This window comes from Asterias amurensis, chromosome 13, assembly GCF_032118995.1.
Source record: "Asterias amurensis chromosome 13, ASM3211899v1".
NCBI lineage: Eukaryota > Metazoa > Echinodermata > Asteroidea > Forcipulatida > Asteriidae > Asterias > Asterias amurensis.
The window spans coordinates 2,586,038-2,598,166 of NC_092660.1; the positions used below are offsets into that span (position 1 = coordinate 2,586,038).

General features: G+C 39.3%; 2 protein-coding genes across 5 annotated transcripts in view; one reads left to right on the forward strand and one right to left on the reverse strand.

The window, feature by feature from the left end:
- The window catches only part of LOC139946214 (gamma-aminobutyric acid type B receptor subunit 1-like), a 31,270-nt gene extending 30,710 nt beyond the window's left edge, over positions 1 to 560 (forward strand). Inside the window, exon 17 of the mRNA XM_071943834.1 lies at positions 375 to 560. Coding sequence (XP_071799935.1) covers positions 375 to 560 — 186 coding nt within the window. The remainder of the gene's footprint in view (positions 1 to 374) is intronic.
- The window catches only part of LOC139945723 (glyoxal reductase-like), a 48,624-nt gene continuing 37,054 nt past the window's right edge, over positions 560 to 12,129 (reverse strand). Inside the window, exons 1-8 of one of the 4 annotated variants that reach the window (XM_071943087.1) lie at positions 11,420 to 11,486; positions 9,566 to 9,814; positions 8,687 to 8,785; positions 7,166 to 7,257; positions 6,638 to 6,709; positions 5,770 to 5,880; positions 4,919 to 4,978; positions 560 to 2,939 (exon numbers count right to left, since the gene is read on the reverse strand). In XM_071943087.1, the coding sequence (XP_071799188.1) occupies positions 2,829 to 2,939; positions 4,919 to 4,978; positions 5,770 to 5,880; positions 6,638 to 6,709; positions 7,166 to 7,257; positions 8,687 to 8,785; positions 9,566 to 9,814; positions 11,420 to 11,450 (825 nt within the window). In that variant the 5' untranslated portion in view covers positions 11,451 to 11,486 and the 3' untranslated portion in view covers positions 560 to 2,828. Of the gene's footprint in view, positions 2,940 to 4,918; positions 4,979 to 5,769; positions 5,881 to 6,637; positions 6,710 to 7,165; positions 7,258 to 8,686; positions 8,786 to 9,565; positions 9,815 to 10,641; positions 10,831 to 11,419; positions 11,487 to 11,924; positions 12,112 to 12,129 lie in introns of those variants that run through there. The other 3 variants (XM_071943086.1, XM_071943088.1, XM_071943089.1) reach the window with 3 other exon arrangements.

A 12,129-nucleotide genomic window follows, 5' to 3' on the forward strand; every position in this document is an offset into this window, starting at 1 on the left:
ACTGATGTGTCTCTTTTCGGTATACATGTTTATAATAAATAACAAAATTAGGTAGGGAAAATTGCTTTTCCTTTTTATCTAAACCAGATCTTCTTCAGAGGTATAAACAAGTACAAACAAAAAAAAGGGTCCATTTATAGCAAAAAAAGAGAAGCAAGGGAAGGTAGCCAGAAAAAAAAACGGGAAATTTATAGCCAATCCAAGTGTTTAATTTATAATAATTGGGTGGCTAGAACCAATAGGAGTAAGTATTGAGGACAAAGGATTGCCAGTACAGTAATAAAGGGTGGTTTGCTGGACCATCAAAGTGATATATATTTATTGCCTTTTAATATGTTTTTAATAGATAACAATAATTTACTTTCAATATTCAGATACGTGATGTCATACGAAACCCCGGTGGCACCAAGATAACCACAATGGCGTCAGCAAGCGTCCAGCCGGAGCGCTCATGTCATGGCCCACCTGTTGCAACTGTAATGACGGTATCAGGGCCCGCATCAGGGCCCCAACAGCATCCGTCCACATCAGGGGGTCCAATGTTGGTAGCTCATCGGTGAAACGGTTTTCCGTCACGTCATTTATATGAATGTGATTGTATATTTAGACCGAGTGTGCTTTTTTTCTGAATAGCGGGGTGGTCGTTAAAAAAATTGGAAGGACAGCCTTTTATTCGTTCTTCGGATGGGACGTAAAGCCGTTAGTCCCGTGTGTTTGTGTGAAATATTCCAGAGTGGGTGTACTTATCTAGATGAGATGGGGAATGGGGTTTGATTGGCAGCATTTATATTGCCCCCACAGAACCTTGTAAATTATTACACGGTGCTATATAAAGGGAGTGGGTCTCACAACTCAAAATGTAGTCCCACACACCTTGCAGGAAAATAGTGATTTGTTGAAGCGTCTTGAGCGCCACTGAGTGACAGACAGATATAAGAAGCCAGTACATGTAATATATTTTTACTAATAGAGGTGCTGGTCACATGTTCCTACTTGCCACTCACTGGCATTTCGTTAAATTTTGAATATTCGTATATGTTATCATGTTTAGTTTCTCAAACTGTTAAAATTTTTAGTATCTTATCTTTGAATTCCTGGGTTTTTTTTTGCAGTGCATAGTGTAATAAAATGAACTTAAATTATATATGATTTGAGGCATTGCATGGTGAGGTAATACCATTTGGTTTGCATTAACACCATGTGTATATCTACTTGCCAGGTTTGTTCTTTAAAGAACTGTCTTGCTAAATTTATATATTCCACTACCGCGGAGTAGATTTTTTTTTGGTTTTTTCGGAAGACTTCTCAGTTCTGAAAAGAACTGCCTTGCTTTTTAACCTCTACCTGGGCGGTATGTAGACAATCGGCTGGGACTGTTACTTTTACTTTAGTGGATCGAAGGTTTCTTCTCGTTATAAACTAGCTTGCTCTAGACATCGTCATATAATTATTACTAAGATTCTGAAACTAAGGGTTTTCCCTGTACAATGCCCGGCAAATAGATCACTTGCACTGGCCACCAGTGCCGCAGTGAAACATACGCGTGTACGCACCGCACAGTCTCTTGGTTAATGGTAAATGTAGGTCTTCATTGACCTCATTGAGGGCGCTGTTTTAGGCATGTGACGTCATTTACAAGGGGGTATAAAAATTTCTATTGAAATTATAGTCTGAAATTTGCATTGGGGTAAATTGTTCACAGTTTCGGGAAAGTAGCGAGTATACAGTGCTTTACACAATGGGCTTAACTGAAACTAATACTAATAGCAAATGTGCAATCCTCACATTAAAATTGAATTGAGTTTCAATTTCAACTGAATCACAACTGCATACGAAAGCATGAAAGTAAAATAGGTTGTATTTTTTTTTTGCCGCAAATGATCAGGAAAATATTTTTGTTTACTTTAATTAATGTTAAGTTGTAACTCACATGATATTGTTTATGCCGGGTCGGCCTTCCAGTGAAGTAAATGGTTAGAATGGTTCGTTGTTCATTATGTATGTAATATAAATTGTAAATGACGACATCAAATAAAAAGTTACAAAGTGGGATGATTTTTCCATCCAATTGTTTTCTCTATTAATTTGACTGGTGGCATCCACTACTGACTGTGTTTTGCACTCATGTGCTGTTTGGCATGTCTTTGTACATAAACACAATCGCCACCAACTTGTAATGTTATATCTTTTGTCTGTTTTTACTTGTCATTAACGGGAGACTTTGGAACGCTAGGTGGCAGCAGACTCACCAAGTAAATGTTCATTGTTTATGTAGTGAGCATATACCTGGTAAGTATGCTGCCACCAAGTGTCCCAAAAGTCCCCCATTGTGTCTATTCTTATCCTAACCTTTCAAGCATTGACACCTTTGCTTCATCAATTAATCATCCGGCTTAAACTTAATAATTGTTTGCTGCTTAAAGGCACAGGACACCTTTGGTAATCGTCAAAGACCAGTCTTCTCACTTGGTGTGTCTCAACATATGAATAAAATAACAAACCTGTGAAAATTATAACTTAATTGGTCGTCAAAGTTGCGAGAGAACAATGGAAGAAAAACACTCATGTTCCACAAGTTGTGTGCTTTCAGATGCTTGAATTCGAGACCTCAGCTGATGAGGTGTCGAATTCATGTCAAATATTTTTTGGGGGAATTACCTCTTTCTCAAAAACCTATGTTATTACTTCAGACAGAGCCGTTTCTCACAATGTTTTATACTATAAACAGCTCTCAGTTGCTCGTAAAACCATGGATGATTACCAAGTAAGTTTTTATGCTAACAATTATTTTGAGTCATTACCAATAGTGTCCAGTGCCTTTAAGATGATTACAGCCGATCGAATCGCACTGTGCTTAGATCAACAACACAATGATAATCTGTTATATGTATCTGATCCAGAGTTTCCATGTCCTCATCTGATAGCGTGAAGTCAAACACCTGCAAAAAAACAAACCACAATCACTTCCACTCGCTGATGCCATGGTGCTGTTTTAAAGGCAGTGGACACTATTGGTATTTACTCAAAATCATTACTAGCATAAAAACTTACTTGGTAACGAGTAATGGGGAGCTAGTATACAACATTATGAGAAACGGCTTCCTCTAAAGAGACGTAGTTTTCAAGAAAGAAATTGTAACTGTTTTGTTAGCAAAACCAATTCTCCTGTAATGTTCCTTTCAACTTTCTGTTATCGTAAACCTGTGGAGAGCCACTCCTGACTGTTATCTACAATCTCTTTGACAGATGGTTTGACTGGTTTGTGCTTGTTTTGTTAAGTCTTTTAATTGCGCGCCAAAAACACCCGCTAATAGGAAACTTCGGGATGCTTGGTGGCAGCACACTATAACCAGGTATCTACAAAAACAATGGAAATTTACCTGGTAAGTTTGCTGCCACCTAGCGTTCAAAAGTCTCCTAATAGGAACTTTTGGAAACAGTATCATGGGCAGCGTGTGCATTGAAGGGGTTACGACAGGTTATTTTATTGTGTATTGTGTGCTCATAATCTTGATGCTTACTTGAACAAATTTCTAAACAGCGTTAACTTCAAAAAACATATTGGTTAATTTTGCTCACAACCGTGACGAACTATGTTTGACGAGAATGTCAGAGGCTGGTTCTCTAAAGTCTTTTGGAAATGTATAACTCATTGTAAATGATTAATGCATGGCAATATGCCTTCCACAAGGTAGATTGTTGTAATATATTGATATTGTAAATACTACTTTCTGTATAGTGTTTGTGTAATTATTACTAGAATCTATTTTCAAATAGTTGAGACAATGTAAACATGTCAATAAGGGTCAAACTTGGTCTTTCTACACAACAGAAGAACGATCGGCCCATTAAAACTTCTCTTTCACCTTGCTATACCACGTGATATCTTAAAGAGTTACCTCCTTCAAGGTTGTTTCTTGGAAGGCAAGATAGTGTACATCTCACAACCTTTCTATTGATTTTGTACAATACTTGAATTTATGTTGAGCTTACAAGTTAAACAGCTACCTGAGCGGAATGTTTTCAACAGAAATTGTATTTTTACTTGTTTATAATGCACTTGTTCACCATTTTAATGTAATTTTTATATGTGTACACTTCTGAACTTTTTGTAATTATCGACTAAAAAATCAGGCCCTACCTAAAGGTTTTTTGAAAAACTAAAAACACTTCTGCTGTTGAGAGCGGGCGTCAAAGGACAATGCCGCTGACGTCATTTGTGGGAGTTTGCTTTGTTATACATACACGTTGCACAAAGCGGCTTTATCTACTTATGACGTTTTGAGAGTGATTACGCAACGGGGCTTTTCGCATATCTCGCAGAAAAGCTCTGGACAAGGGCATACAAAATGATTGTTTTTTTACACAATTGAAACCTGTTTATAATCATATGACTCGATTTCCTTATTCATCGAAAAATTTTAAGTGGAATTCAGCAAAGTTCACGACTTGACATTTTCGTTCAAGCAGGTCTTTAACAACAGTGCAATATTGTGTCTACCAGAAAATGCTTTCAGAATGTATAGAGGTAACTCATTAGCCCCTCAATAGTTTCATTGCTGTTAAATTGTTCTTCAAACAATGCACTGCCATTGTATAGACCTTTATCATGGTGCGGCCATCTTGTTTTCTCTTACTCAAATCAATGTAACCAAACTGAGGCTGGAAGGAGAAAAAGTATGGTTCCTTTTTGTACAATGAATATTAGCACCCACTACTGTTATTGGATACAAGGAACGTGACCAAGATGGCGGCTACATGATACAGGTCTATTGCAAGCCTTCTGAAGCACCAATTGACAATTTGACCGAATGAGGGCGTTTTTATCAGGGAATGTCTTGCAGTGCAAATTTTTGTTTTTATTAATGTAAAAAAAAAGTGACGTGGAAATAAATTATGATGTATAAAATTTACGTACCTTGCAGTTTTCTTTGACTCGACTACACTTTGTGGATTTAGGTATCGTTGCCAAGCCATGCTAGAAAACAAATGAAAATTTGAAAATATTTCTATAATCAATTTCAAGGCATATTTGTGTATATCATTATATTCTACTTTTAGAACATCTCTCAAACCATGCATTTGATATATTAAAAAAAAAGGGGTTTCGAGTGCTTTTCTTGGTTCAACTCGACCGATCCAAGGCAACGTGTCCCTTTATCCTATATATGTAAATTTTATATAGAATGAAAAACTAGCGTGTGAACATTTCAATTCAAATCGTAGCATTTTTTAAATATTGCCAAAAATCTTGGAGCGGTTTTGTCTACGCAGGAAGAGTATGTGGTAATTTGAAAACAGAATGTGAGAAACCTTTCAGACAGTAACAGTTCTCAAACTCAAAGTAGTGGAGACAAGAGCTAAATATCTTTCCCCAGAACTGTATTACTTTCCAAGTGAAATGAGTCAAACCAGATTGTGAAGGCCTACCATCAAAAGCTGCTGTATTTCTAACAAAACAAAAAAATTTTGCCATTAATTTTAGGAGGGGATCAGGGGATACCACTTGTATACCTTCACTTTAACAAAGACTGAATCAGTCAATGCAGGCATGTGATTTTCAGCAATTGAAACCTAATTCATATAGACCTTATGCATTGACGTTATCCAGCCGCTATCTTATGAGGGAAAGCAGTGACAAAACAATCGAGACGTACAGATTTGTACTCGCGGAGCACAGTATTGTCCAGTGCACAACCTCCTTTTGACATGACGTCGTATGCATAATGTCTATAGACAGTCCTTGAAATATTGCCATGGCAATCTTACCTGTAAAACCCAGCGATTCGCAACTTGACTGCAGGTCCTGCCATATTTTCCCGCCATCTTGATAATCACGTGATAATCCAGAACTTTTCCTTTACCCATTGGGCTGTATGCCTGCACAATAGAACATAAAAAAAATACAGAATCCTATTAGTCTTTGACCTGTAAAACATTATTATGCATTTGGTGCATTCGATAAACTTCCCTGGCTGGGTCAACCCCAAGGTGTGCTCACTCAGGTGAGCCCCTGACAAGAGCTAACCGAACGAATACACTCGCCCTCTTGTGGTGACGTTCTGTACCTCGGGTCACCCCCACGTGACCCAGGGCAACCCCATTCCACAAGCAGGGCACCGGGGCTGACCCGGGTGAGCCCCTGGAATGCTGTCAAAGGTGTTCGAAAGCTGGTCGACCCAGGGAAGCTAATCGAACGCACCCATTGTGACATCAGTTGAGTATAGGGCGCCCTCAACCAGAGGATGAAAAGAGGTAACCCTGTTTTTTATCAGCAAGGATAACTGGTATTGCTCTTCCAGAACCAGTGATTCCATTTGTTTGTATTTCATTGGAAAAACGTGCAGTGACATAAGCTTTATACATCTGTGTTGTGATTGGTCGGAGGTGATGTTTGTCAGCTGCACTTTCGGACATCTCTCTGTGTCTGCATGCAGCAGTGTGCATTGTACAAATGTTCATGTGATTTGACTGCGAATCTCCATTTGAAATGAGTGCGAGGTCAAAGTGAATAACAGTAACAGCTCAACGTGAACCCAATGCAGTAATGAGGGGCACATAAGCTGTAGCTTCAAGCCGCAACACCAAAGTTAACCAAAGTAAGTAAACAATGGAAACAGAATTCATTTTGTCTTACCACAATTTGAATCCCAAGTCCGTTGCAATAATCAATCAGCTCTTTTGGATAGTTGAACACATGGACTTCGATCTGAAAAATTATAAAACAAAAATGGTTATAAAAATAAGGTAATAAATACAACAGCATTTCGACATCCTTGGGGGAATTATGGACGCTTGGTGGCAGCAGACTTAACATGCACTGAGGGTGCCACTTAGACTGGGTCCCTGTCTTTATCTACAAGGATAAAGACAGGTCGCTGCCGCAAGATCCAGTGACTCCATTGGATACAATGATATTTGATAAACGTGCACATTGACATGAGCTTTCCATAGATGCCCCAAAAAGTACACTGCTGTCCCGTCTGCAATAGAATTCGACTGTGTATCTCTATGTGAAGTGAATGAGGTCAAAGGTGAAAGTACACGCTGGTTTGGAGGCAGGTCTCTGGCGTTATTCACAATCCTCGAAGTGTGACGTCAGATGTTCAGGCTAGTGTTGCCACTCGACTCGCAATTGTTTGTTTTATCATGATTATAAACTTACTTGATTAACTTGGGGAATGACCGTCCACGTTTCTTTCAAGTTTTCAAGGTCCGAGATCTTGAAGTTACTCACTCCAATGGATTTGCAAAGACCTGGGGGAAAAGGCATTCCAAAATTCTCTGTCAGTGAAAACTAGACTATTATTAACTGCACGTTTCTTTGTTCTAAATCACTACAACAACCCCAAGGTGAAGTATGGGAGGCACTAGACTGGGCTCCTGTCTTTATCCACAAGGATAAACACAGAACCCTGCAGCTAGATCCAGTGATTCCATTGGATACAATGCTATTGGATAAATGTGCAGTGACATGAGCTAGCTGCCCAAACAGTATACACTGCTGTCACGTCCGCAATAGAAGTTGACTGCCTATTCTCTATGTGAAATGACTGAGATCAAAGGTGAATACACACGCCGGTTTCGAGGCAGGTCTCTGGCGTTATTCACGAGCCTCAAAGTGTGACGTCAGATGTTCAGGCTATAGGGAGGCACCCACATATTACAGCTTCTAATTGGAGACTTTGGAACGCTAGGTTGCAGCAGACAATAATACCAGGGGTGCGTTTTGGCGGACATATCCAATAACTATTTCGGTTGAACTTGCCATCGGTAAAGCACTGGCCAGAGACCGAAACAGTTATTGGTTAAGACCGCCAAAATGAAGCCCAGGTAAATTTACATTGTTTACATAGTTCATGTCAAATAATTCAATAAGAAATTTCTTCTTTCTCAAAAGCTACGTTACTTCAGAGGGAGCCATTTCTCACAATGTTTTATACTATCAACAGCTATTTATTGCTCGTAACCAAATAAGTTTTTATGCTCCATTATTTTGAGAATTACCAATAAGTGTCCAGTGCCTTTAAGCGTTCGCACATCACTACCATACAATGCAGAGTATTAGATGCACGTATGTAATTTGCGTAAGCGTAACATCACAATGTAAAATCGTGCGACAAATTTCCTTTGGTCACATTTATTTCACTCAAAATGTCCGTCTGACCAAATTGACCGCAAGTTCAAATTGGTACAGTAACTGCCTCATCTTCAGAGGAATTTGATTGTTTTGTAAAAAAAACTGTCCCAGCTAATAGGTTGCTTTAAATAAAGGCAATGGACACTATTGGTAATTACTCAAAATAATTATCAGCATAAAACCTTACTTGGTAACGAGTAATGAGGACAGGTTGATTGTATAAAACATTGTGAGAAACGGCTGTCTCTGAAGTGAAGTGATTTTCGAGAAAGAAGCAATTCTCCAGGAATTTGATTTCGGGACCTCAGAATTAGATTTGGAGGTCCCAAAATCAAGCATCTGAAAGCACACACCTTTGTGTGACAATGGCGTTTTTTTCTTCTATTGTTATCTCGCAACTTCGGCGACTAATTGAGTTCAAATTTGGCAGATTTTTGTATGCATATGTTGAGATACACCAAGTGAGAAGACTGGTCTTTGACAATTACCAATAGTGTTCAGTGTCTTTAACCACAGGGAAAGATTAAGAACCTAAGCTATAGCTACCTTGTGCGTAGAGTTCCTCAAGTGCCCTCCAAGACTCACTGATTAGTTTCTTGGTGTTGGTTCCATCAGGTGACATTGGCCAGTGAAGTAAGTATAGATCTGTAGGAGCATAACAGCAAGACAATTACTAGCCTGAACATCCGACGTCACACTTTGAGGCTCGTGAATAATGCCAGAGACCGACCTCAAAACCTACGTATATATTTACCTTTGACCTACATTAATTTCACATAGAGATACACACAAAATCTACACGTAGGCCCTACACGAACATTACATGCAAGTACACATAATACCATACACAAGGCCACATGCAGACGACCGTAAGTAAGCTTTCCATATCTGTGTTTTGATTGGTCATCGGAGGTGACCTCAGACCAATCAAAACAAACACAGCTACGGTAGCTTTTAGTCACTGCATTTATCCAATGATATCATTGTATCCAATAGAATCACTGGATCTGAGGAGCAGAGACCCGTCTTTATCCTTTCGGATAAAGACAGGGGCCCAGAGACAATTAGTCTAGACAATTAAACGAGAAATTTTTACTCAAATGGGAGACTTTTGAACGCTTGATGATAACAGACTTACCAGATAAATTTCCGCTGTTTACTTAGTTCAGAGAATGCCAACATCCACGAGAACTATGGATTTCCTGCAAGTCTGCGGCCACCAGGTGTTCACAAGTTCCAAAATTGGATCTGTGGCTACCAAACTCCCCTCGCCCTCATAATATCACTTTTAATAAATGTCTAATTCTATTAATAAAGTTTTAGTATGTCCTCCCTTTAAGAAAAGATCCATCTTTAAACAAAAAAAACTATCTAATGAAAGCTTTCGATTAGTCCAATAACTTAAAATACTGTAAAATTATTCACCAAAATAATCCACTTGAGTTTGTTGGAGAGACTCCCTGAACGCTTGCTTCGTGCTCTCGTAACCGTAGTCGGTAGGCCAGGCCTTACTGGTGATGAACAGGTCTCCTCGCACCACTCCACTTTCTTGAATCGACTTGGCCACTAGGTGTTCGTTGTTGTACTTCCTAGCCGTGTCGACGTGTCTGACTTTGCAATGTTTCAACGCATGGACCATAGCCTCGTGACTGTAGCCACCGAAAGGTGAACTTCCTATGTGATCAGATATTGAAATCATTTGAAAATTTATTAGTTAGCCTCGATATAGTTTGATTGGTTAATCTTTCTGCACTTTGCGTACAAATTTTCTTAATGTAGAGACACGGGAAGGTGAGCCGGTACTCTGATTCAACAGAGTGTGGGTTCGAATCCCGGTCGTGCGACACTTGTGTCCTTGAGCAAGATACTTTACTATAATTGCTTCTCTTCACCCAGGCCAGGGGGTATAAATGGGTACCTGCGGGGTAGAGGTTGATATTGTGTTTGAAAAAGCCACAAGCTCCTTACAGGCAGCTCAGGGTTATACTCCCAAGGGAGCTGAGAAACATGGGGGGATGTTATTGGCCCCATGACCAGGGCACTAATGTAGAGAGCATTGATACGGTTATTGTGGAATGCGCTATATAAGAATTTGTTGTTATTATTATTATTATTAATCCTAATCTAATTAGTAATTATGAAATTAAAGATAAAAACTAAAAAGGACAAGCATTTGCCAAAATACAATCAATAATAAATACATGCCAATTACGACGTCTTTTGAAAATCTCTCGTCCTCTACACTTACAGGGTTTTTCCAACCCATAGCACACATACAAGAAGTTAAAACACTACAGAGTACAGTACATCCATGTAGCCGACACTACACAGTCATGACAGCACTCAAAGGTCAGCACACCCAGAGGCTAAACGGACGCACGTGTGTGACGGTGCTGCCTGGCTACATTGTAATGGTCTACAAATAGTCTGATAAATTTAAGGTCCTACAAATCGCAATAATTTCGGTACAAATGAGAGTCAAAACACGAAATAATACTCACAAATATCTCTACAACTTTATTGCTCCCATACATGTACAAATAGTGGGTTTTTGTGGAGCATGGACAGAGCCATAGAGAAATGTACTCTTATAATTCCAAGAACGAAGTTGTGGGGAATCAAAACGACGATTGTCACGTGACAATCCCAAAAGTTAACTTTTTACAAGTCTAACACTGAGGGCGCACTTGGGATCCCTACATTAATTTGTTAGCCTTGATGTAATTAATTTGATTGGCTAATCGTTCTGCACTTTGCGTACAAGTGTTATTATTAATGCATGTTCCATACTCATTAAAAAAAAACTAGGTTGTAAATCTAAAAGGGCCTCGTGGCTTTGTCACTCGACTTGGGCGAGTGGTGACTCGACTTGCGCGAGTGGTGGGAACGCGGTTGTACGAAGCCGTGTCCCAGCTAAGGGCCTTGACGAAAGGCTAATTGCTGTTGGCATGCTGTATAATGGTTGGAGTAGAATCTAGCAGACCGGGTGGGTTTCACAAAGAGTTAGCACTAGTTCTAATTTGGGACTAGTCCTAAAACATATTAAAACCAAAAGGTTCGTCCTAAAGTATGTACCTCTAAATACGAAAGTTATACACGCAGCGGCCACATTTCCTGACCTATGTTATAACGTATCTCACTCAACACCACCCCTGCCACCCCCAGTAAGATAAGCGTGATTATATCAGGCTTGTGAATAAGAACAAACAAACATGCATGGACTTTGCATGAAATATTATTACAACAGTGTGTATCGCGTGCGGACTAAAATAGCCTTACCACCATGGGGCAACTTTTGCAGGCAACTCATGGAGCTTGGAAGCAACCAACTTCAAGTTCAAGTGCGCGCTCCAGGACAACTTCGTTGAAGCTCGATCAGTTTTTTGAACAATAATATTGTTCTTATGATCCCAAGAAAAATAGTTATATTAACTTTAACTAAGTGAATGTCTTTCTTTTTCTGGACAATATAACATTATCAGACTGCCATCGTCACATTAAGTACTACTGGCGGGCAATGAGTGATTTTTTTGTGTATGGCCTGATGGTATCGTTTGTGTGTATTGTCTGCCCTGTGCCCAAAATTCGTTGCCAAACAATAGCGTATAATACGCATGCGTGAAATGTAAAATGAAAAAAAAAAAAACTAACTTATTTTTAGCACTCGTTGTTTTTTTATTCACCACATTGATCTGCCCTGCAATGCGGCTTAATTGCCCATAGATAGTGACAAGTTAATCGCAAAATAAACCTGTTTTAGGCAATCCGTATAGGCGGAACTTACCAATTCCCAGAGATGGTATTTTCACGCCATTGCTCAGTGTAAAACATTCACTGACCTCCATATTGGATTGCAATGTTTACAGACGAAAAGAAAAGACAAAAACAACCTTGTAGGAATAGTAGCATTCAACCATGGAGGGAGATAGACAATGAACCACCCGTGCTGGCACAAAAGAAGCTGTAGGAATGCTCAGTGGGACGTCCGT